Here is a 23,472-nt window from a genome sequence, read left to right as displayed (position 1 = left end):
TAAAAAAAATTTTAGCAATAAAAAAAAAGATTTGCTTCGATTAAAATAGATGACATTTGAAAAGAATTTGTTCATCGTCTACAAATAATAAAGCATTTATTTTTACATTTTTATAAAATATAATTTATTTTTATAATTTATCTTAAAATGAAATCAAAATAAAAAATAAAATGTCAGTCGGCTATGTAATCACGGTAAAACATGACTCAAAAATTTAATTTCAATTTTTCATTAATTTTTATAATTTTTTTATTATTAAGATTAAAAGTATTTTTTTGCTAATTATTATTAATCACAAAACCAGATTTTTGCACACAAAAAAAATGTATGACTCAATATTAAAATATTTTATAAAAACAATTACATAAATTTTTTTTCCATATTAAGAGTTTAATTTTTTTAAGGCAATGAATGGTCTTAGTACAAGCAAATTAAGACTTTTAGGTACTAAAATTCTAAAATGAATAATTTCTCTTCGTAAAGTTGTGGGATTCTAAGTTTTTAGGTCATAAAATTCAAAAAATTGATTTTTGGATAACACAAAAAAATTTTATAATTTGTATGGAATTTTTTTTGAAACCCACTAATTTTGGGTTATTCTTTTTATCTGTGGTATTATTTATTCGCTGTAGTTCATCTTTGTGGTAAAATCTGAGACCACGACCCCACATTCTTGAAACATATTATAGTGAGGTTAAATTTCATCAGAAATTTGAAAAGTATGACCCAAACTTAGTTGGATTACATATATGGTTTATCAAAATTGGATATAATTTGGAGATGATAGAGCAAAATTAATTTTTTTGGATTTTGATGGCGTCATAAAGTACAAAAATGGATTTTTTGATAACACAGCTAAATTTCATTTAATTTGTATGCATTTTTTTTGAAACCCAATAATATTGGGTTACTCTTTTCATCCTTGGTATTAGTTATTCGCTACAATTCACCTTTGTAGTAAAAACTGAGACCACGGCCCCACATTCTTGAAACCTATTATAGTGAGGTTAAATTTGGCCAGAAAGAAAAGTATGACCCAAATTTAGTTGGATATTTGGATATCCAAGTATTTGTATACTTGGTTTACCAAAATTGCATGTTATTTAGAGATATAAAAAAGTTCGTTAAAACTAAAGTGGCACCACCGAACAAGAGAGAGTGTAGATTTTAGTGAACATATACATACATCTACACTCTCTCTAGTTCGGTGCCACTTTGATTTTAACAAGGTTTATAAATACTACATTGAATTTTAGCTGTAAATTTTTGGAATCGCTAGGAAGAAAATATGGAAAATTTTATACAGGAACATCTAAAAATTTTAGTATTTAGATATTTTTTTTAATTTTACAAATTTTGTTATAATGAAAATTTTTAATATTTAGATGGTATTTACAAAAACCGTCACTGATCTCAAAATTTGTTTGTTTTAATGTGTGTTATGCAAATTCAAAATTTTAAAATGTCAAGAAAAGACATTTCTTTTATGTGAATATTTGCTATGATGGACCAACTAAAAAAATGAACGTAGGAAGTGGTCTTCTCTAAGCTTGGTCCATTAAAACCGATAGCATATATCCGCACCTGTTTTATGAATTTTGTACAAAGATTAATTGAATAACCTATCTAATTATTAAAGACATTCATTTTTTGAAATCAAGGTAAAAAATATTTAGGTGGTTTTTATTAGAAAGAAGATGCTAGTTTAGTGTTAGTGGGCAAAAATTTATTACATTTTTTGAGAATTTTTGCTCTGCATTACAAATATAAAAACAGAGCATTCTAAAATAAATTAGTTTATTTTTTTTTGAAAAGTGTATCAGTGAATTTAATCCTAAAATATGAATTTAATATTTTTGGTGAGTTATAAAGTGATAAATAATTTGTGTGAAAGATATTTAAGGTCTCAATCCCCTGCCATTACAAAATGGAGAATTAACTCCTACGCACTGTGCAAACAAATTTCATAAATTAATTATTAGATACTTAATCGGTTCAACAAATTTAATGTAAAATTAATCAACATTTTTCTTTAAAAGTAAATTTTAAAAGAGTTTGATAAAAATTTATTAAAAAATGTTTGGCGAATTCGGCATTTTTTATTTTTTAAATTAAATTTATTATTAAAATTTCAGAATTATTTGACTTTGAATTAAAAATTTTCTAACCAATTTAATTTTTTCTAAATTTTGTATCATTAAATCTTAAGCAAAGGATATTTACATAATTAACGAAAATTTTTTTTAATAGAAAAATTACTACACAGAAATAAATTCTTTTGAAATTTGTAATTCATTTAATCTGTTATTCTTTTAATACACCATATGTATGGAAACTTATGCCACAAGACCTGCCATTGCGTTTTAATTTTAATTTTAATTAAGTAATTAATTTTTCTCAATTTATAAACTGATGTCATTACTAACATAAATATATTACCCCGATCTCTCTCACGTATAAAATTTTATTGAAAATCCTCTGTTTACTCTTTTAATGAGCAAACTAATGGACCTCATTTTAGCAAAAAATAGTATTTTTTAATTTAATTTTATTTTTTGAACATATTTTTTAATTTTTTGACTTTTTAAAATATGATTTTCTAATTTTGATTCTAAAATCGTTAAAAAAATTATACAATAATAATAAAAAAAAAAAAACGTCAAAATTTGTCGTATCGATCAAGAAAAATTTTTTATGTTATCAAATCCAGCGTTAGTTAACGTAAGTGCTCCCAAATGTGAGACATGTACTTCATCCCTACAATAACTTTAATAAGGAAAGAAATATTCAAAATTCAGCAGTCTTAAAATAAATTTCTCGAAAATTTTGCTCTCATACCATATCTTTTACGAGTTTTTTTACCGGTAAATGCAAAGAAAAACAAGTGAAAATAAACAATTGACGAAGTTAATTGTTGATATACCCTGTTTAGAAAGTGTTGAATGCTTAGTACTTACATTATTTTTTATAAATTGGAAGAGTTTAAAAAATTACGGCCTGTTTTCGAAAGTATTTTCAAGAATTTGTTTCGTTTTCGAGAATGCTTCACCAAACCACTAGTTGAAATTATTTGCAAATTTTTAGCTACCTATCTTTCATAGTTTTGGAAAAATGGACACCAAAGCTTTGGCCTAATTTGCACCTTCACCGGCAAACATTGATGTTTACAAAAAAATGTTTCAAACAAAAGTTGCTTATGTTTGTATAAGGAATATTTTTTATAATTAAACTTGTGTTCTATCTCTAACGGTTTACATGAAGAATCCCACGGACCCAAAACCCAATTGGCCTATGTTGTTAATTTACGAACTCCTGAGCACGCTATACAAATTTCAGCTTGATATCTCTTCTCGTTTTTGAGTTATCGAGATTACGAACGGGCAGACAAAAATGGACTAATTAGGTGATTTTATGAACACCTATACCAAAATTTTGTTCGTATCATAAATATTTCTAAGCGTTACAAACTGGTGTCTAAAATTCGTGTACCTCGATATATATTTCATGGTATAAAAATTCGTGAGGAAATCAAAGAATGTGATGATAATTGTTTGCTTAAAGGTTCTAATTCCAGATAGATAAGAAAAAGTCCATAGATACTTTCAAAATAAAAGTGTCGAAAATTATCATACCTACCGTTGATTCTTCAACTAGTATTTAATATAATTCAAGGCGTTGTTTTTCAAAATATAGTTTATATTATTGTTTTGGCATTAAATAAATTTTAAAAAATTTTACAGATACACCTTATAAAGTAAATAAATTTTTCTCAGCGTACCGCATAATTTGCATAAATATTTTTATTATAAAGGACATTTCACAATATTCAGTGTTAGGACAAGAGAAAACATTATTAATTTTTTTTTTATTTTAATTTAATTTAAATAACTAAGATTTTTTTATGCAACGATTAGTATGAAGTTAATCGTGCCATTAAAAAAACCGCATTCGCAAGATTCTTGAATTAAAAACGATTATGGAAATTTTTTCAATAATTTTTCAGATAACAATAATTATTTTAAATGTAATTCTGATCAATACACAAACGACTCAAGCTGTTAATAAATTTTTCTATAATATTCAAACGACAACCGATCGAATAATTCAAGCTACACAACCGGAAAATGTTAAACAGCCGAGAAAAAATCTTAATTCTGGATTATATGTGTAAGTAAAATTATTTATTTTATATTAGCTTCCTATAACAGAAATTTATTGTAGGCAGTCATAATTCAAATGAAACCCAATCATTCTCTTTGTCGATAATTTGCAAATATTTACGATTTTTAAAACAGGAAATTTGAAATTTCTCGGTTATCGTCTCGAAAATAAGTAATAACTTCCTCGAAATACCAATTTTATAAACTTATATTTAAGTTGTTATAGAACTGGAAAAAAAACTAAATTTGAAAACATAGGTGATGGGCTATTTTAGGAGTATAGTTACCCAAGGAGGCCCGTTACAGATAGAAAAAAAACTGTGTAAAATTATCATTTGATTGCGTTTTTTATTAATACATATGTACAGTCCATTTACAGTTTTATTAAGAATTTAGCAATTAAAAATAAAAAATTTTGTCAAAAAAAGTCGTCATGGGTCATCTTAATAAGTCTATATCAACAATATTGCAACAAAACATAATTTTTTTTTTCTTAAGGACGTTCATGCGTCAACGATATTAGTAGATAAATAAAAAAGAATATGATAATGCGATATTTTAAATGATTTTCTATGATTTAAGTCAGGAAAAATAACCTGTTATTGAATTGATTTCATTGAATTATAAGTTTTAAAAGTGACTAAAAGTTAGGTTTAACATGGGACTAAATGGAAAATATAAATCGATATTTTTCAAAAATTATATCGAATTTAAAATTCTTTAAAATTTATATACTGTTTCCCTATGAACGCGCGTAACAAAACAGGTTGAAGCATGAACGTCCTTAAATCAGAAATATCACACATGTTAAGATCTGTGCTTCTTATTTATAACAAAATATAAGGAAAAAAAAGTTTTTCTCAGGCATGATATTTTTTGGGCCATGTTTGAAAATAATATTTATAATCTTAGAAGGAACCGGACACTCTATAAGCCAATCAGTTGTAATAAATTCCAGGTAAAAGATTCCTGGTACGGTTTATAAACAAATAATTTTAATTATTTTAGCTATTTAAAAAAAAGCAGATTTCACATTTCAAATTATAAAACATACACTCAAATAACGAAGTAATTGTGTCTAGGTGGGGTTGTCTTTTTGCCTGTGACAGTTTTTAGGCATTCCCACAAAATATGAAATGAATTAGTCATTGAATACTAACTTATTCAAATGTGCAATTTATCATTGGCTCCACTATCTTAGTTAGGAAATTATTGGCCTAGCTTCTAAGAGTCATATACACAGTAATTTTTTCAAATTTAGGCCAGATAAAAGTGGAAAATATAAACCAGATCCTAGTGGATATTACGATCCAAATGATCGTTTAGTTGGTTATTATGATCGAAAAGATCGGCTAAGCGGATATTATAACCAGACAGATCGATTAAAAGGTTATTATGACGAAAAAAATCATTTTATTCCTTATGCTTCATTATCCAAAGGATTTGATAGAAATGGTAAGTTTTTCCTCAAAAAACATCTTCAATAAAGAAATTTTTAAAAATTGATTGTTACTTTTTGATAGGAAAATCAATTGGAGGATCACAAGGTGGTATGTTTTTTTCAACATTTTTCTAATATGCAAATTGAATTTAAAGCTTTAGGCTTCTTTAACTTAGATCTAAATTTTTAGGTATTGAGACTAATTTTGATAAAATTGTTGAAACTGCGCTCAATATCAATAACCTTATTAACGAGGAATTTAAATATTATATAGAGTCCAAACGCTGTAAGTAATTTTACATAAATAATTCAATGCGCATGTCCTAATTTATATCATTAATATTTTACTAACAATACAAGTTAATATTTCAGCTTTTTCGTCAGAAAATCAAAAATCAAGTAAACCCATTGATTTAAGCAAAACCGATTCGAAAAATGGTAAGAATTCGAAGTATAGTTCAATTGCTTTACAGAGTCGAAATACCAGTTTTGGATCATATCGAAATTTTTTTGGAATTTACAAAAATTTAAATTAATGCAAGGCAGTGACTTTGCGAAGGAAGTTAAAAATTGTCATGTTTTGATTACATAAGATGGCTTAGTAATCAAAGTAAGAACAAAAATGGAGTCGTCCATGGATACCTACTCTCGCTGGTCAAGAACCTCCCTCAGGCATTTCGTCTCTGTAAAACTATTTGACTATAATTGAATAATTTTATTGCCTCAGTATGATAATTTTAGGGGCTATTTTAGGAAAAAATGTAGGGTCAAATGAAGGCACTATTGACAGTTCTAACCAACCTAAAACAGGAGGTAGTCATTCTAATCCAGGTAACTTAAATAACCAAGATAACCAAGATTCAAGTACAAAAGGTATAACTAATCTAAAAGAGAGGATTAACCAAAATTCAAGTAAAAATGATGAAACTAATCAAAGAACCTTAACTAACCAAGAATCAAGTGACAGTGGTACTAATGGTTCAAAACAAAGCAGTTTAAGCTCAAGTGTAAATGGTGACAATAATCAAAATGGGCTGATTAACCAAGAACCAAGTGTCCATGATAAAACTAACGGATTCAGTCAAAGTAGTTTAAACCAGCAGGGTTCAAGCGTAAATGATGGCACTAGCCAAAGTGGGTCGATTGACCAAGAATCAGGTATCAATGAACAAACTAATGAATCAGGTCAAAGTAGTTTAAATAAACAAAGTTCAGGCGTAAATGGTGGCACTAACCAAAGTGGGTCGATCAGCCAAGAATCAAGTGTCTATAAAGAAACTAATGCGTTCAGTCGAAGTAATTTAAATAACCAAGGCTTAAACGTAAATGGTAATACTAACCAAAGTGGGTCGATTAACCAAGAATCAAGTATCAATAATGAAATTAATAGCTTCATTCAACGTAGTTTAAACAACCAGGGTTCTAGCGAAAATGGTGGGTCGATCAATCAAGAATCCAGTGTCTATGATGAAACTAATGGGTTCAACCAAAGTAATTTAAATAACCAAGGCTCAAACCTAAATGGTGATACTAACCAAAGTGGGCCGATAAACCAAGAATCAAGTAACAATGATGCCAATAACAGGTCCATTCTAAGTAGTTTAAATAACCAGGGTTCAAGAGTAAATGGTGACACTTATCAAAGTGAGTCGATTAACCAAGAATCAAGTGTCAATGATGAAACTATTGGATCCAATCAAAGTAGTTCAAATAACCAGGGTTCAAGCGAATATGGTGAAATTAATCAAATTGCGTTGACTAACCAAGAATCAGGTATTACTGATGAAACTAAAAATCAAAATGATTTAAATAATCAAGGTTCAAGCGAAAATGGTGAAACTAATCAAAGTAGTTTGATTAACCAAAGTTCAGATTTAAGTGCTATAATTGAAGGGGAAAATCAAAGTGGTTTAAATAACCAGGTTTCAAATATAAATGGTGGGACTAATGAAGTTGATTCTATTTATCAAGGTTTGAGTGGAAGTACAGACAGAAATGGATCAAATCAAGGTGGTATTAATAAGCAAGATTCAAGTGTAAATGCCCAGTCTTCTGGTTCAAAACAAAGTGGTTCGGTTAACCAGTATTCAAATACTAATGGCAAAATTAGTCAAAGAAATCAAAGTGGTTCGGTTAACCAGTATTCAAATTCTAAAGGCAAAATTAGTCAAAGAAATCAAAGTGATTTTATTAATAAAGATACAAGTGCAACAAGAAGCCGAACTAATCAAAATGGAAACCAAGATGACCAAAAAACTAACAACGAAGCTAACTTATCTTATAATGGCTATTATAGTATGTAAAACTTAGAGAAAGTAATTTTTCCCTTACTAAACGAAGCATTTTTTTCTTATTTAGAGGCAAATTCATTCGGTTCCAATAATCAAGTGGAAGGAAATGCAAATTTGGGCGGAGATAGTAATAGTAAAACACGTGGACAAGGTTATTACGTCTCAAAATATGGATACTTAACTGCTGCGTCAGATACCGATCCAGTTCGAGTTGGTGGCGTGTATAATGATAAAAATTTACGAAATTTATTTTCAAGCAATGAATGGGGAATTTTACAATACGTTTTTAGGATTTATGAAGGTGGCTATCATTATTTGTAAGTATAGGCGAACCAAAACATTGGATCTCCCCATAACATGGGAGAAAACTATTAGAAAGTCATCAGCAGTAGAAATTAAGCCTTTTTCAATGCTTCGCTTCAGAAACTACTAAAAAATTATTCTTCCCTTCTGAAAAATTTGGTTTTAGCTTTATTAATTTTTGCAACCTCTACATAAATTACTATGTTACCTCCCATTGCAGTGTTTCACTCATATTAAGAAATGAATCCTAAAAATAATGGAAGCATGGCCACTCTGAAGTTTCGAACAAAAAATAGTACATATACCTTTAAAAAACAGTTGTTTCGAGAAAAATATGGTCGAACTTTTACGGAATTTAAAAATTCGAAATTCTCAAAATTAATGCTATAAAATTACAAAAATTGTTTAAAATTAAATTTAAAATATACGTCGAGGTGCGAAAAGTAATGGTTTAACATGATAAAAACACAGTAGATTTAACGCTTTAATGGAAAATCTAGGGCAACACTGCTTCTAAGTATGAGATTTTAGTATTTCACAAGTTTAAATTATTTATAAAAATATGTTTAGATACTCAACGGCAAATGGTATAAATGCTGAAGAAGAGGGTCATATCGAAAATAGAGGTACAGATGAAGAAGGATTGCGTGCTCAAGGTTACTTTTCATACATTGGACCAGATAGTGTTACATATTCAGTACGTTATGTAGCTGATAAAAATGGTTTTCAACCAGAAGGTGATCATATACCAAAAATTCCAGAGTTAATTCAACGTTCCCTTGATTACAAACGATCACTTGGAATAATTTGAATGATTTTAATAAAATAAGAGACTATTTAAAAAATGTGAATATCCTACAATCAGTCAAAATGTATTTATTTTTGTATATTTATGTATAATATTTTGTATATTTTTGTATCAATATATGCATTTATTTTACGCATGAGTAAAGTGTGTTGCCTATACGTTCATTGATACCATATTTTTAGAAGTGATCATATTTTTTGTCAATGGGGATAGGGATAGAATGTGTAATAAATCCTTTTTAATACTCTCAGAACACGATCAATATGATTCATTTAGGAACGATCTCCTTTAATTCAAATGAGAATCGGCATCTAGGAGTTTATACTGGACACAGATCAATGATATAAAACCGGGGACACATTTCAGCAATTTGATGGGGATTCCTAGAATAACTATTGGTGACATTTTTATGGCTATGAAAATAGATAGGGCTAGAGTGTTCTTCGGGATTTTGACTTTCCAGCACCTACAATTCCTTCACACGACAAAATCGTGTTTTTAAAGCTTTAAGCACCTGCACCACCTTTCCAAATTGAGCTAGAGGGATGGAAATTGAGTTAGGATCAATAATGTGCCTTTTGAGGGTAGCAACTTCTGAGCTCCTGAACCCCCTTTTTTATCACCAGAGGATCATATATTTAAGCAGTTTTGTTGGGCATTTCATGTAAGGACAATAAGGCAAACATTCGACATTTTACATAAGGCAAAAATTCCAGTTCAATAAATCACAAGTATTGCAGGTTTTGCTTCAACTAAAGAAATTCAGAAAAACTGTGGAGCTAATTCCGCGTGAAAAAATTAAAAAGTAAATAAAACATTATCAGAACATTCGTGGATTCATAAAAATGAAACTACTTAAAAAACTATTAATTGCACAATGAAATTGTCTTATATTGATTATTATTATACAAAAACATGAGACAAATTACGTTGTAAATAAAAATAAATTATGAACACAATAAGATCTCCTAATTTCCCATTCCGGTTCTTATTTTCTTCCATTATATGAATTCGTACCTCTCACGAGAGCGAAAGATAAAAAATTACTAAAAAACAATCTTTAAAAAAAATTAATAAAAAAGGATTATAAAAACCCTCGGTACGGCAAAAGTTTAAAAACGTTATTTATTCCAATATAAAAACTATATTTATCTCAAAGCGAACTATTCAACTTTAGCATTTTGCAACTGGAAAAATTGTTTTTTAACAATTTCACCCCGATATGTTTTCACACGTTGATGTCTCGCTTCATGCTCTTGTAACGATGATTTCCGTACGAATGTTTTTTCACATATATTACATGGCCAACGTTTTTCATCACCAGTATGTTTACGCATATGATCTTTTAAGCCACGTTTCGTTAAATAAACTCTATCGCACACTTGACATTTAATACTTCGTTTCTCTTCAGAAATCATATGAATTTTACGATGTTGATAATAGTTTGTGGATAAACGAAAGAATTTTCCACAAATTTCACAATCGTATGGTTTTTCTCCGGTATGTAGCGTTTTATGATCATGTAAAGCAGTTTCTTTTTTGAAAGTTTTATCACAAAATTCACATTGGAAGTGTTTCTCTTCGATATGAGATGGTTCGTGTTTATCTAATTGAGCTTCGGTTACGTATTTACGACCACAAAACATACATTCGTACGGTCTATGCTCAGTATGCGTTATTTGATGTTTTTTGTAGGCCGTAATTCCTTTGAATGTTTTTCCACAAAGATTACACTTAAAATGAACTCGTTTATGCACACGCAACGCAGCTCTTGTTGCAAAACTTTTCTTACACCACTTACATAAATATTTCCCATGAGAATCATCCCCCTTTTTCATTTGTAATTTATGTTCAATCAAATCTTTACGACTTAGAAAAGCTGCATCACAATACGAACATTTATAAGGATTTTCTCCTTTATGAACAGTAGCAACATGACGACGAAGTGATTTTTTTCCGAATTTTCCATCACAGTATTTACAAACAAACGAATGTCCGACTCGTTTGTGTCGTTCGAATAATTGTTTATGGGAATATGATTTATCGCATTGATCACATTTATACGGTCGATTGTGGGTCTGATTTTCATGGTATTTTAAACTTGCACGATGAGTAAAAGCTTTATCACACTTTGAACAATGAAATTGTTTAACTTCACTATGGATCAATTTATGCGATTCTAATAAACGTTTCAAAAAGAATCGCTTATCGCATTGGTCACACTTAAATCGTTTAATTCCTGTATGCGTTATCAAATGGTTCCGTAATCCTTCGGGAGCACTAAAAGTTTTTGGACATAAATTACATTTATGTGCATTTTTTTTCTTGTGTTGATGTTCGTGAGTTCGTAAATTTCCCGCTTTAGCAAAGATTTTCGAACAATACGAACATTTATGCGGTTTTAAATCTGGTGTATTTTCTATGTGAGATTCTTGATGAAAACTTAAATGCGCACTGTATTTGAAAGTTTTTGAACACTCATCACACTTATAGGCTCGTTTCCCGGTATGTACTGGAGCATGTCGTGTTAAAAGTGATTTTGTTAAGAAACTTTTGTCACATTTATTACATTTAAATGGTTTTTCGCCACGGTGTCGCATTTCATGAAATTTTAAGCTAGCTTTTGTTGTAAACTTTTTACTACACATTGTACAGCGATATTCACTTGTTCGAGATTTTCGTCGTTTTCTTTTCTTTGGAAGTTCATATGAGCTGTCGGAGTCATCACTTGGTTGGTCATCTTCATAATCTTCATCGTCGGTTACTTGTTCTTTTTTTTCGACTTCTTCGTAATCGGAATGTTCATTGTTGTCTACATCGATTAACTCGGTTTTTACTGGAATTTCAAAGCAATCATTATCGTTTGAATTTTCCATTTTAGAAGAGTTTTTCCGGTTTTTAACATAAACTGTTATCGTTATGTTTACTGATTTACTAAGAAAATTAGTTGTAAAAAAAACCGTTGCATTGTATTTGGCGTTAGTCTATTTACATTTTACAGCAAACAGCCATCATAGCTGCGTTACAAAGCTGATTAATCTTACCCAAGGAGGCTATAAAGATTTTTATAACCTCCATGATCTTACCTTTAAAATTTTGACATTTTTATTTTCATTATGTCCAGTTTTAATAAATATCAAAATATCTATTCTTCTTGTCCTTTCCTATGTAATACCTATTCAGAAATCTGTTAGCCATCATAATTTTTAACGCCTTCAGCGCATTAACTAGTTATTTGGGAACTATAATTTCATTTCAATCCTGAAATAATTATTTTTCTGACAATGAGTACAAAAAATTGTATTAACATAATTATCTTTGACATTATTTATGACACTTTCGCTACAAGTAATGCCACATTCCCATAGACTACGTGCGTATTCTGCAATCAGTACAAATACCGATTTTCATTAGTTTTTATCTAAAAACCTGAACCGATCAACAACTTTTAACCCAATTTGTGTGATTTTTTCTGTAAGAAAATTTGTCCCACATTTGCTTCTTAATTTGTAGCAACAACGTTAAGAATTATAATAATAAAATAAAGTATGGATTTTTAGATCAAACTTTATTGAAAGAGTAAAGTTTCAATGTTACGGCGATTTTAATGATTACAATGTATTTTTAGGGTAGATTTTTGGAATGAATTGACCATTTTCGAGTGGCTTTTGGTCCTCGTTTGATTTGGAATTGAAATTTTTTTAATATTGAACTTTGATTAGAAACTTAAATTTCTTCTTTCTGAAAGTTAATGAAATGAATGTGAAATATGGAAAAATTTTGCTGTTTTGTTTTATTTATTAAATCCTTTATATTCCCTAAAGAAATTATAAGAAGATCGTTGTGGACTGAAATTATTAGACAGGAGCCAAATTAAAATATAAAATTCAAGATATTAGTTCCGAGTTATGAACTTTGTATGTAGTTAAACTAAAAGTTGTTTGGTTATCTTAGAAGGATGCTTATAGATACTTGCGATTCAATATTAAATATAACGCATATAACCTAAAATAAATAGAATTTTCCATCGAATACGCACTGTTTTACTTATCGAATTATTGTACTTAGGCTTTTGTATACAGCCTTCACATATGACAATTTACGTAATTCGATTCAAATATCGTGTGAAATAGACACTATATTCGGATCTGTGATGCTGTGTATATATTTTTGGAGACAGTTCCATTAATATAAAATGTCAAAAAATTATATTATACATAAGTAAAATAAGTTTCAATTAGTTTCAAAACAAAACATTAATTTTAAAACTAGAAATGATTAATTTATTATTGAAATAAGTTTCACAATTCATAATTTGTTTAATATCAGTTAACAAAAATTTTGTAATTATGGAATATACGGCGGAAAATTTAGAAAAAGCCGTCACATTATTCTATCGTTCAGAAGCTGGACAGCAGGCGCAAGCACATCAATGGTTAACCGAAGCACAAAGTTGTCCACAAGCATGGAGTTTTGTTTGGGAGTTACTTCAACCACAGAGGGTAAACGCATTCTTGAAAAACTCCCTAACACATGTTTATAGTTTTTTAATTCATTTTGATTTTAGAGTTCAGAGGTGCAATTTTTCGCGGCAACGACTCTACATACGAAAATTTTACGATATTGGCACGAAGTACCGACTGAACAATATGAACCACTTAAAAAGCAATTACTGGACGCGATTCTTACATATGCTATGGGCCCAAAGATAGTATTAAATCGTTTATGTATTACTGTAAGTTTTCGATACTTTGCTTTTTGTGTAGCTTTTACTTCTAAGCTCTTTTTTTGTTTCAGCTATCAGCATATATTTTGTATACAATACCTCATTACTGGCCAAATGCTTTTGCTGAGTTGTTAACTAGTTTTCAACCACAAAACTTACCAAATATTCAACCTGAACGTATCATTTGGGTTCTATTAGAAATTTTAACATTGATACCTGAAGAAGTAGGTATTTGGAATTGGTAATTTTTCGAATATTTTTTTAATTTTGTTCTCAATTTTTCAGTTCCAAAGCATGAACTTTTTATTAACACAAAAAAATGTTGTAAAAAATGAACTACAAAATGCATCCAAAGATGTTTTAAAAGCTATTGAAGCTTACATGTCCACAATTATGTCCAATACGTAAGTTTCAAATGGTTTTTTTTTCGTACTTCTACAGACATTAAATTAATATAGACCGTTAATTCAATATATTAGGAGATTGTTACATCACAAACGAATGGTTGTCAAAAAGTCTGTGATTTGTCAGTGTAAATTAAATATTTCTTTCGGTTATTTGCTTTACTCATTCTAATCGAGAACAGAACTAGAATTTCTTTATTTTTTTTCTAAATTTGCTACTAACTTGCTGAAAATGGGAAGGTAAGGATATTCAAACCATTTCCAGAATCGCTACCATTTTCTAAGTAGGTTTGGTTTTTATCTTTTGTCTTCTAGGGGTTCTTTAAATTTGAAACGATTTTTTAGTTAATAGTACGTGAAGCAAATGGTCTTAAGAAAATCTAGGTTTATCACCAAAAATACCTTATTCTGTGATAGAATGCAATAGGGTATTATCGTTAGTAAAAAATAAATCATGAAATTTGAAAAAAGTTAAAATTTATGTAATAAAAGCACTTTTTTCTTTTAAAATATTAAAATTAATAATCGTAATTTTTAAACTGTATATCACGTGACCTAAAACGCGGGTAAGCCCTGCTGTGATGTCATAGCGGTATGAGTCATAGACCATCAGTTAGTTCAGTGTAAACAGTTGGGTATAATATATACATAGATAAGTATTTATATTATAATCAGATGTCTATGAATATATCTGTCAAAATTATTTGTGTTATTTCGTATAGTGATACCCATATTACGACATCAAATTGGATGCCCGCGTTTTTGACAGTTTAAAAAAGGGTTTAAAATTTAATTTAAGTTTTTGGCAAGAAAGCGTGTGTATTTTTCCGAAATAAATTTTTGGTGGCTTTTTATTAGCAAAATCAACATTTTGAAGTACTTTTTCAAAAATAGTGGAGTACCCTATCGTTATCATAGTACTGTCAGTCTATATTTAATGCTATAGTCCGTGATTTTATATATGTTATAGATTTAGTTCAGCCGATATAACAACATATTTACATGCAGCACGTTGTGCACATGCTTGGTTTCAATTTGGTGGTATAACAATTGCTAATTGTGATAATATTATACAATATTTATTAGAGATATGTGCAAATTGTTATTGGAAATGTTCATCACCAAGCGATGGTCTATCCAGTGACGAAACTGAATTAATTGAGGCAACTCTAGAAGCTATTTGTACTATTGTGGCTCATCCATTATCACATAAATATCCAATGTTAGTGACAATTCAATTAGATCGTATTATGAATAAATTAGTGAAAATTTTACAAGCAGAACGTGGGAAAAATGATTTTGATATGGTAAGAGATGTCTTTTATCTCATGGAGTTTGCGTTGAGAGTCATTTAGATTGTGAATTTATACGTTGATTGTAGTTTTTTCTTAGAAACTAGTGTCTTAAAATCATTTACTCAAGCGGTAGAAATCAATTCTTTAAAAAATGTCATACAGACAAAAAATTAAAACTTATTTCAGTTCAGCACTTAAAAAGCGCGCGCAGTTCAAACCCATCTTTGTTTGACTTCGTAACTTTTTTAATACTGTTTTGAAAAAATTACAATTGAAGTATGCAATGAAGTGACGTCTACCGCTTGGAAGCGACTCCCTAATTTCGCAACGAAAAGAACTTTCCAACGCTTGATATACAGTGAATATTTGAAGATATTTTCAATTTTTCTTAAACTTTGTTACAGAATGTTCAAGTACCGATATATTCATTAATAATCACATGTGCTGAAACCCATTCAAAGATCTTAATCGATAATTTAATGAAACCACCAGATTCTAGGGAATATGAGCTTTCGTTGTGTATAATTCATACAATTTTAATGTGTACAGATACGAAGGGGGCTCATCCTATCGATGAAGAATGTAGTAATTTAACATTCGGGTTTTGGTATTTATTACAGGTAACTTGAAAAATTTCAATTTTGTTTGTTTCTGTATTTTCATTCGCCCTAAAAAAGGCACTACGTGTTTTCACATTTTATGATTTTCTTTGTTATCGAAATATAAGAGTGGAACTTTTTTTAAAACTCTCCCTGTAAAAAAGAATCTTTTGGAATGATATTCTAAGTTAGAAAGTAAACACTGTAACTAAAGTGTTTAATTCTCACTGATTTAAAATATGTTTTAGGATGAAGTAATTAAACCAAATACAGAAATATCAGAAAGTGTAGTGCAAACGGTTAAACCTATTTATAAAGATTTGATATCGGTATTGCTAAGAAAATCAATGTTACCGAGTAATGATGATGATCCAAAATGGTCATCAGAAAGTAAAGAAACTTTAAGATGTCATCGACAAGATATCGCTGATACTATGGTAAGTATTTTTTTTTCCTTAAAGTTATTCAAGTATCATCATAGGAACATTACTTTTCTCGTATTTAATATGAAAGTAAGAAGACAGTACTTGTGAGAGATTGAAATCATGATTTTTATACCATGTATATATGAAATATACATAGTATATTAAGTTTCGTCCCAAGTTTGTAACGCTTAAAAATATTGATGCTACGAACAAAATTTTGCTATAGCTGTTCATAGAATCACCTAATTAGTCCATTTCCGGTTGTCTGTCTGTCAACACGATAACTCAAAAACGAAATGAGATATCTAGCTGAAATTTGTATAGCGTACTCAGAACGTAAAAAGTGAAGTCGAGTTCGTAAATGAGCAATATAGGTCAATTGGGTCTTGGGTCCGTAGGATTGGCTTACAAGATCCAATTGGATCAACTTTTGTCTGAAACATTTTTTTGTAAACATCACTGTTTACCCACGAGGGCGCTAATTAGGTGCAAATTTTATAGTATGTATTAATATGAGAAAATCAGTTATGTGTGCGTGGCCATTTAAAAGTGGCTATCTTTTTTATTTACGTGACGTCAAAAAACAAAAGACTACCTCATCAACACTGTCTATACATGGTATTTCAACAATTAACTCAGTCAATTGTTTGTTTTCACTTGTTTTTAACATAGTTATAATCTCTTTGACATAATTTTGACATGGTTTTTTTTTTGTAGATGTATAGTTATAAAATTCTAGACGATGATCTCTTAAACATTTTACAAGATAAACTACACGAGTCAATAAATTTTTGTTACGAAAATGTTGAAAATTGGCCGCATGTTGAAGCATGTTTATACGCATATTTTGCCATAGCTGAACATTTTGAATGCGAAGAAGAAGGCGTTCATTTACCAGAACTAATGCAAATTTTAACGAAAATCCCGTACGAGAAATTGCATGTGAAAGTATTATCAACCGCTTTGGATATAATTGGAGCATACGCAACATGGATCAATGTGCATCCTTACGTGTTAAATAATGTGATACCGTTAATCCTTTTAGGATTAATGAATCCTGATGTAGGTACAAGTTCAACGATGGCTTTGAAAGATATTACACGCGAATGTCAAGCACATATACATTCGTATGCGATACAAATATTACAAACAACACAACAAGTTCTGCAACAACGTATCCTACGCGTGCCGGAAAATATACGATTAATGTATTCGGTGGGGAAGGTATTAAGTGTATTACCGCTAGCGAATATTATGGAGTATTTAAATTTTATTTTAATACCAATTATTGAAGAGTTTCAAACTATTTTGGATGATACACAACCGGTGAGTAAGTTTTAATGGTTTTTTTGTGAATAAAATTCAAGAGGTGAATTATTACCCAAGGGTATTTGCTTCAGATTTCTTTAATACGTTATTAGGAGATACAATCTCCAAAATCAAAATATCGTCAAGCTTCAACTCGTAAGCGAACCTAATTGTGATTCTAGGACACTAGATAAAATTGAATCAAATTTTTCGATTTTTTGACTTTAATTTCACAATTATTGGTTTTCATATTTTTTTTGTCCATTTTACCGTTTGAGTTTAAGAAAATTTGGAAGGAAATTACATGAATCTTTTTCAAAATTAATCTTTTATTGTAAAAATATCAAACTCATGATTTTACTACGGCTTTTTCGATGTTGCCAAAATAAATCAGCATTTGGTAGTTTACTTATAAAGTTCCCTTAAATTAGAATGATTTGAAGTCATACTAAAGAGTTTTAATTATGTTTATACTTAATTTTCCAGTTTAATAACGCAACAAGAAGTTTAATTATCATTAAATTACGAATGATTGCAATGTTATTTTCAACATTACATACAAACAATATCCAATCAGATGATATAGACGAAGTCAAAAAAGAAAATTTAAATAATACACAAAGTTCAAGTAACAATGCGCCAAGTAGTAATAATCAACCGCAGCCCACATTAATTGTATTACAAAAAATTATGCCATTATTTAATCAATTAGCACGGAAAACATGCGAAGATGTTGAAATTATGGATGTAAGTTTGAAATTAAAAGTCTAGTACCAGGTGTAATATTTGACAGTCATTTCAGAAAGGCTAGAAAATTTTTAATTGTGCAATACTCTTAAACTCAAAGTGTTGATCGTCAGATATCAGGCATTTTTCGAGAGTCAGGCAAAACGATTTTTGCATTCAATTATTTTCGTATTTTCAAATTTGCCACGCAATTTAAAATTTTCCAATCCCCTGACAAACGAATTTCTGGCTATGCAAATTTTGTGTGGAGGAAAAGGTTGTTAGATATTGATAACAGCCTTTACAATTTTCAGACTTTCTGAAATGACTGTTAGATATTTCGTTTATCCAAAGACTAGTATTCGGATATTTTGCAAAATATCATGTCATTTATTTTTCAAATTTTTCTAGGTTCTATACTCAGCATTGAAACATGCAATTATTACTCTATTAGACGACTCAAAACCGTTAGTAAATGATATTTTACAATTATTAGTGAATGGATATCGAGTTAAACCGCTTTGTTCAGCTTTGGTGGTGTTTAGACATGTAAGTTTTATCATTTATTTAAATTTAACGTATTTAGAAACTTTGGGGAGGGATAAATTTGAAAACAAGTCCTCAGTAAAGATTCCCATCATGCAGAATTGGGATGAGAACTTGGTTAAGCCAAAGAGTGTGATATTCTATACCAACAGGTCTAAGTTAGAGAAGAAGGTAAATTGTAAGATTTTCTCTAAAAATCTAGATTTGAGTTTGTCATTCTGACTGTCGTATCATTGTAGCGTGTATCAAGAGGAAGATGGCTATTTACGAAGTATGTGAATAAGACTGAATACTCTCCTGTGCAGCAAAATTACTATCTTCACACACAGTCAAGCTGCGCTAAAATTATTCACCTCGGTCTACCTAACCTCGAAGGTAGCACAGGACTGCCGAAAGTCCTTAAATGAGCTGACGGAACAAATGAATGTAAATCTGGTATGGGTACCGAGACACAGGGATGTTCCAGGGAATTGTGAAGCCGATGAGCTTGCTAGACATGACACTAGGTTGTCGGACTCAAGCATCAATTGAAATCCGGGAGTTACATTGGCGAACTGCAAGCTCATATCCTGGATGAGGATATTTTTAAAAAAAGGCCTTTCTTAGGTGGAGGGAAGAACGAACTTGTGGTGCTACAAGACAGGCATGGTATGAATACAATCGTAGGCGTTTCAAAAATCTTTTATGCTTAAAAGAGTCTCTATAAGCAAAGTTGTTGCGGCTAGCTCAGGACACTGGCTATGCGGCAGGCACGCTGACCGTCTGGACCTGACAGTGTATCAAGTCTCATCTTCTATCACGAGGAGATGGGCTCACTTGAATCGAGTCTTTCTTTGTCAACCTCTCTGTCGAATCCGTCGAACACACTTTTGATATCACAGCGGACCCATCTCAGGACAGTTACTCTAACCTAACCTAACCTTGGGGTGGGTGCCAAGAGCCCCACCTTGGAACAAAAATGAGAAAAATATCTAAATCGAACATCACGAATGTGAAAAAAAGCATTTGTATTTCGATTACTATGTAGCATGTTTTTAACATATAAAATATTTTGTTCCAGTTAATTTTAATGTTTGGCAAGGATAGTGAATTTTCGCATACAATGCATTTGTTATTGTGTGAAATAGTGAATATAACTCTGCAATTAACAGCCGCCAGTAAAAATATATCAGAAAATGCTGATGTTTTGGATGCATTTTTTGCTGTATTGACACAATTATTCAAAAAATGTCCAGAGTTATTGTATCGTGATGGTATACATATTTTAGCTTTATTTCAATGTGGTAAGTACATTTACAAAATTTTCTAATAGACTTGAAATATATTAGTTTTTTTTTCCTCGGTAGAATACTAACACTACTATGTAGATACAAAATCTATTTAAAATATGATCTGATTTGTTATTGTTTTGTTTATAGCTACTGCATGTTTGGGTGTACCCGAATTATCAACAGTAAAATCTGCAGCAAACTTTCTAGTAAAATTCATATTACAAAGTAGAGAATGTGAACCATTATTAAGTACCGTACACACAGCGGGTGAAGCACTAGTCATCAAAGTATGCGCATGTATTGGTGGTGAATCACCTCGAACAGGCTTGGATCCATTCGCTGATATACTATTAGCTTTAAATAAAAAATTCTGTGATTATTTGGCACGTTGGTTTGCCATTATTGTTGCTCAAGATGGTTTTCCGTCCCGTTTACCAACAACCGCCCAAAAAGAACAATTCGTTAAATCTGTTTTAAGGTAAGAGTTCTAATTTAGCCCATTTACCATGTCGATATTTAAACATTGAATAAGTTTGGCATTTATCAATCGATTGAGTTGATTAGACATGTTTTCGAATCGTCAATTAAGTGAAATTTTAACCTTGACACAGAAACAACGCGGCGAAATAGTGACGCTGTTTATTAATAATTGTTTCGTTTTACAGAGAGAAGGCGAATAAACACAAAATGAAAGAAACAATTAAAGAATTCTCATTAATATGTCGTGGACTAGTTGGTACTGAATATGGATCACACAACTCATATTTATAAAAGAATTCAAAGGATCAACAAGGAAGCGACGGAAAATTATGGAAGAAAATGAAAAAAAATTCAACTATTTTTGAAATGTGATAGAAAAACGTTTTCTTTTTTCTCTTTTTTTTAATAATAAACGAGTTTGACTGTACAAAAAGATGAAAAGAAAAAAAAAACTAACCAAACTTTAAATTTCTTCATTTTTTGTTTCTCTTACACCATATTTCTCCATTAATTCCTGTTTACGACGTTCCAGCAAGGCTTGTTCAACTTCTAGTTGTGTCGGAACTGGGACATGAGCAATATATTTGGGATTTGATGATAATTCAGATAAGTTTGATATTTCTGTTGGATCTTCGCTATCTGATAATGTGGTTGTGTCTACATGATAAATGTCCTCCTCGTCATCTTCTTCATCATCATCATTGCCATTTTCTCCGGAGTTTTTATTTTCTTTTTTTGATTTCCACTCTTTAATCGCGTTTTGAATTGCTGTGAAATATAAACTCAAGTGAGTGGCCACGCATTAGGAAATTAAGAATATCTTAAAATATCAAAAAATCTTGGAAATTATCCAACAATAAAATGAATTATTATTTTAATTACTGAAGGTGACTCTACAGGTTCATTTAAAGACATGTTCAATATTTTTGTAAAAGCAAACTTGAACGTCTGTACGAAAATTTTGCGCAAGCATTTTAACTGTACAAGCCACTTAAGAATTGATTGAATTTGAATCATGCAAACTTGTACGAGTCAAAATGAACGTGTGTATCCAAATCGCAAAAGTGGGTCACAGAGCTACATCTTGACCAAGATCTCCATTCTTATCTATGAAAGTCCACTCTAAGACAATACATTTCATTTCAACCAGAAAGAAATTTTTAGATTTTTTTCGATTATATACTTCTGGATACTATAGGAAATACCCGAGCAATCACCAAACATTTGGACCAAAATTACTCTACATATCGAGATTTATGAAATTCCAAAAGAATAAGTTGACTGTGATTTTTTTTTAAAAAGGTACCCTCTTAAGAACTTACAAAGTTTTTCAGCTCGCAATTCTAAAGGTGCTAAAATTCCGTCATCATCGTCCCGATACCCGTAATAATCAGCATCAATATCCTTCATCATTTCTGCACGTGTTTTCCTCGGTGGCGGTGGTGGTTCTTGTTCAAATAATTCTCGTACTCCTGGTAAATCTTTTGCAGCACCAAAATATTTATACCCTCTATTTCCTGGAACTTCTTTACCTTCATGATCTAACATACGTGGCCCAGTTTTTTGATAATCTGGACCACCTAATTCTTTAATTTGTGCTTCCCAATGTCTTTTTTCACGTAATAATTTGTTGATTTCATCATTTAAGTCGCGTATCCGAAATTCTCCTAAGCCCGCTATAAACAATTATTATTTTCTAAATTGAATTAACACTGAAGTTTAAGATACTTACCATTTTGAATCTGAGCAACTTTCTTAGCAATTTCTCGAATAATTTGTAATCTCCATTTTTCACATTTTCGACGATCTTTACAATCTGATGCCAAGTAAGGTCGCCGTTGCTTACTCTTATCATTTTCACCTAATTGTGCGGCCCGCCATCGAGCAAGGGTTGTCCTGAATACCAAATAAAAAGTTGTAGTAATATTTAAAGATACGTTAAGCTTTTCGTAAACTACTCCGGGTCCGTTTAAATGATCTAGGTTGGATCGAATTAATTACTAGAGATAGCTACTGTTAAAGTAAGTATAGTCTCACACTTTTAAATAATCAAATAATTTCTTTATTTTATACTTACATCGCTTTTTCTGCATTTCGAGCCTGAAAATTTAAGCAAATTTAAGGTTAGAAAGTTTTACGTTAAGTGTTTTAAATTAAAATGTAGAAACTTTACGAAACTTACCATGTTTAGAAGATAATTTTTCTATGAATATTGATAAAAATTCTACGAATAAAAATTATCTATTCGTGGTTTCAAGATTTTCGAGATTTGTTGTTTAGATTTCGCACTTTTATGCAAAGAAAAAGAATGCGCACTGATATCTGTTTGACTTTTGTTGAGCATATTTGCCATGCAGACACTTAGAGCACAAATCCACACAGATTTGAAAACAACAGCGCTCAAACTTCATTTTTCTTTATAATGCCTAGAACAAAATGAAGATAGTTTAAGATAGTTTAATAATGGCGTATTTAAACAAACTATAATTAAATTATTGCTATTTTTAGCTAATTAATGGATTCTGACAAATTCAGGTATTTGCGGTCGTTCATAAAAGATTATGTTCTATGAAAAGCTCCAACCCTCCAACTTTAGATTGTATCCTGATATCGCAGGCTTCTTTTAACAATCTTAATTATATATGCCAAATGTAATATTTTGAACAATTAAAATTATTTTTTATTGGAA

General features: G+C 30.3%; 4 protein-coding genes across 9 annotated transcripts; 2 read left to right on the top strand and 2 right to left on the bottom strand.

Annotated features, from left to right (window-relative positions):
- The first annotated feature begins 1,828 nt into the window (after positions 1 to 1,828).
- Positions 1,829 to 9,054, top strand: LOC123305232 (probable cyclin-dependent serine/threonine-protein kinase DDB_G0292550). 6 transcript variants are annotated; one of them, XM_044886896.1, is made up of 10 exons: positions 1,829 to 1,859; positions 4,004 to 4,167; positions 5,422 to 5,615; positions 5,684 to 5,710; positions 5,792 to 5,887; positions 5,974 to 6,039; positions 6,355 to 6,432; positions 7,573 to 7,896; positions 7,960 to 8,209; positions 8,766 to 9,054. In XM_044886896.1, exons 1-10 carry the CDS (start codon positions 1,842 to 1,844, stop codon positions 9,004 to 9,006), a joined length of 1,458 nt encoding a protein of 485 aa, XP_044742831.1. In that variant the 5' UTR covers positions 1,829 to 1,841; the 3' UTR covers positions 9,007 to 9,054. The 6 variants fall into 6 exon arrangements, with proteins under 6 accessions (XP_044742831.1, XP_044742830.1, XP_044742829.1 ...); XM_044886895.1 differs by having other exon boundaries at positions 6,355 to 6,759; XM_044886894.1 differs by having other exon boundaries at positions 6,355 to 6,969; positions 7,270 to 7,896.
- A 922-nt stretch (positions 9,055 to 9,976) lies between these two features.
- Positions 9,977 to 11,957, bottom strand: LOC123305080 (zinc finger protein 62 homolog). Its single transcript, XM_044886691.1, has one exon. The coding sequence runs from the start codon at positions 11,877 to 11,879 to the stop codon at positions 10,167 to 10,169; it is 1,713 nt and encodes a 570-aa protein (XP_044742626.1). The 5' UTR covers positions 11,880 to 11,957; the 3' UTR covers positions 9,977 to 10,166.
- Positions 11,958 to 13,277: 1,320 nt separating this feature from the next.
- On the top strand, positions 13,278 to 21,198 carry LOC123304990 (importin-13). Its single transcript, XM_044886568.1, has 13 exons — positions 13,278 to 13,505; positions 13,571 to 13,738; positions 13,801 to 13,953; positions 14,015 to 14,133; positions 15,104 to 15,440; positions 15,833 to 16,048; positions 16,276 to 16,464; positions 17,170 to 17,778; positions 18,247 to 18,507; positions 18,898 to 19,035; positions 20,093 to 20,315; positions 20,451 to 20,781; positions 20,969 to 21,198. The coding sequence occupies exons 1-13, from the start codon at positions 13,353 to 13,355 to the stop codon at positions 21,072 to 21,074; spliced, it is 3,003 nt and encodes a 1,000-aa protein (XP_044742503.1). The 5' UTR covers positions 13,278 to 13,352; the 3' UTR covers positions 21,075 to 21,198.
- LOC123304991 (pre-mRNA-splicing factor ISY1 homolog) lies at positions 21,197 to 23,107 on the bottom strand. Its single transcript, XM_044886569.1, has 5 exons — positions 22,966 to 23,107; positions 22,861 to 22,883; positions 22,516 to 22,679; positions 22,106 to 22,459; positions 21,197 to 21,551 (listed from the first exon to the last, which is right to left on the bottom strand). The coding sequence occupies exons 1-5, from the start codon at positions 22,966 to 22,968 to the stop codon at positions 21,247 to 21,249; spliced, it is 849 nt and encodes a 282-aa protein (XP_044742504.1). The 5' UTR covers positions 22,969 to 23,107; the 3' UTR covers positions 21,197 to 21,246.
- Positions 23,108 to 23,472: the final 365 nt, after the last annotated feature.

This window comes from Chrysoperla carnea, chromosome 1, assembly GCF_905475395.1.
Source record: "Chrysoperla carnea chromosome 1, inChrCarn1.1, whole genome shotgun sequence".
Taxonomy (NCBI): domain Eukaryota; kingdom Metazoa; phylum Arthropoda; class Insecta; order Neuroptera; family Chrysopidae; genus Chrysoperla; species Chrysoperla carnea.
The sequence above is the reverse complement of the archived record's forward strand: the minus strand, read 5'-3'. Positions and strand labels throughout refer to the sequence as shown.

Coding starts and splice junctions, on each gene's coding strand:
- LOC123305080 (XM_044886691.1), bottom strand. CDS start 11,879: ATGGAAAATTCAAACGATAATGATTGCTTTGAAATTCCAGTAAAAACC.
- LOC123304990 (XM_044886568.1), top strand. CDS start 13,353: ATGGAATATACGGCGGAAAATTTAGAAAAAGCCGTCACATTATTCTAT. Junction 17,779..18,246: donor TTTTGGATGATACACAACCG/GTGAGTAAGTTT, acceptor TTAATTTTCCAG/TTTAATAACGCAACAAGAAG. Junction 20,782..20,968: donor TTCGTTAAATCTGTTTTAAG/GTAAGAGTTCTA, acceptor TTCGTTTTACAG/AGAGAAGGCGAATAAACACA.
- LOC123305232 (XM_044886891.1), top strand. Junction 6,040..6,354: donor CAAAACCGATTCGAAAAATG/GTAAGAATTCGA, acceptor GGGCTATTTTAG/GAAAAAATGTAGGGTCAAAT. Junction 7,897..7,959: donor ATCTTATAATGGCTATTATA/GTATGTAAAACT, acceptor TTTCTTATTTAG/AGGCAAATTCATTCGGTTCC.
- LOC123304991 (XM_044886569.1), bottom strand. Junction 22,680..22,860: donor CGAAATGCAGAAAAAGCGAT/GTAAGTATAAAA, acceptor TTTGGTATTCAG/GACAACCCTTGCTCGATGGC. Junction 22,460..22,515: donor AGTTGCTCAGATTCAAAATG/GTAAGTATCTTA, acceptor AATTGTTTATAG/CGGGCTTAGGAGAATTTCGG.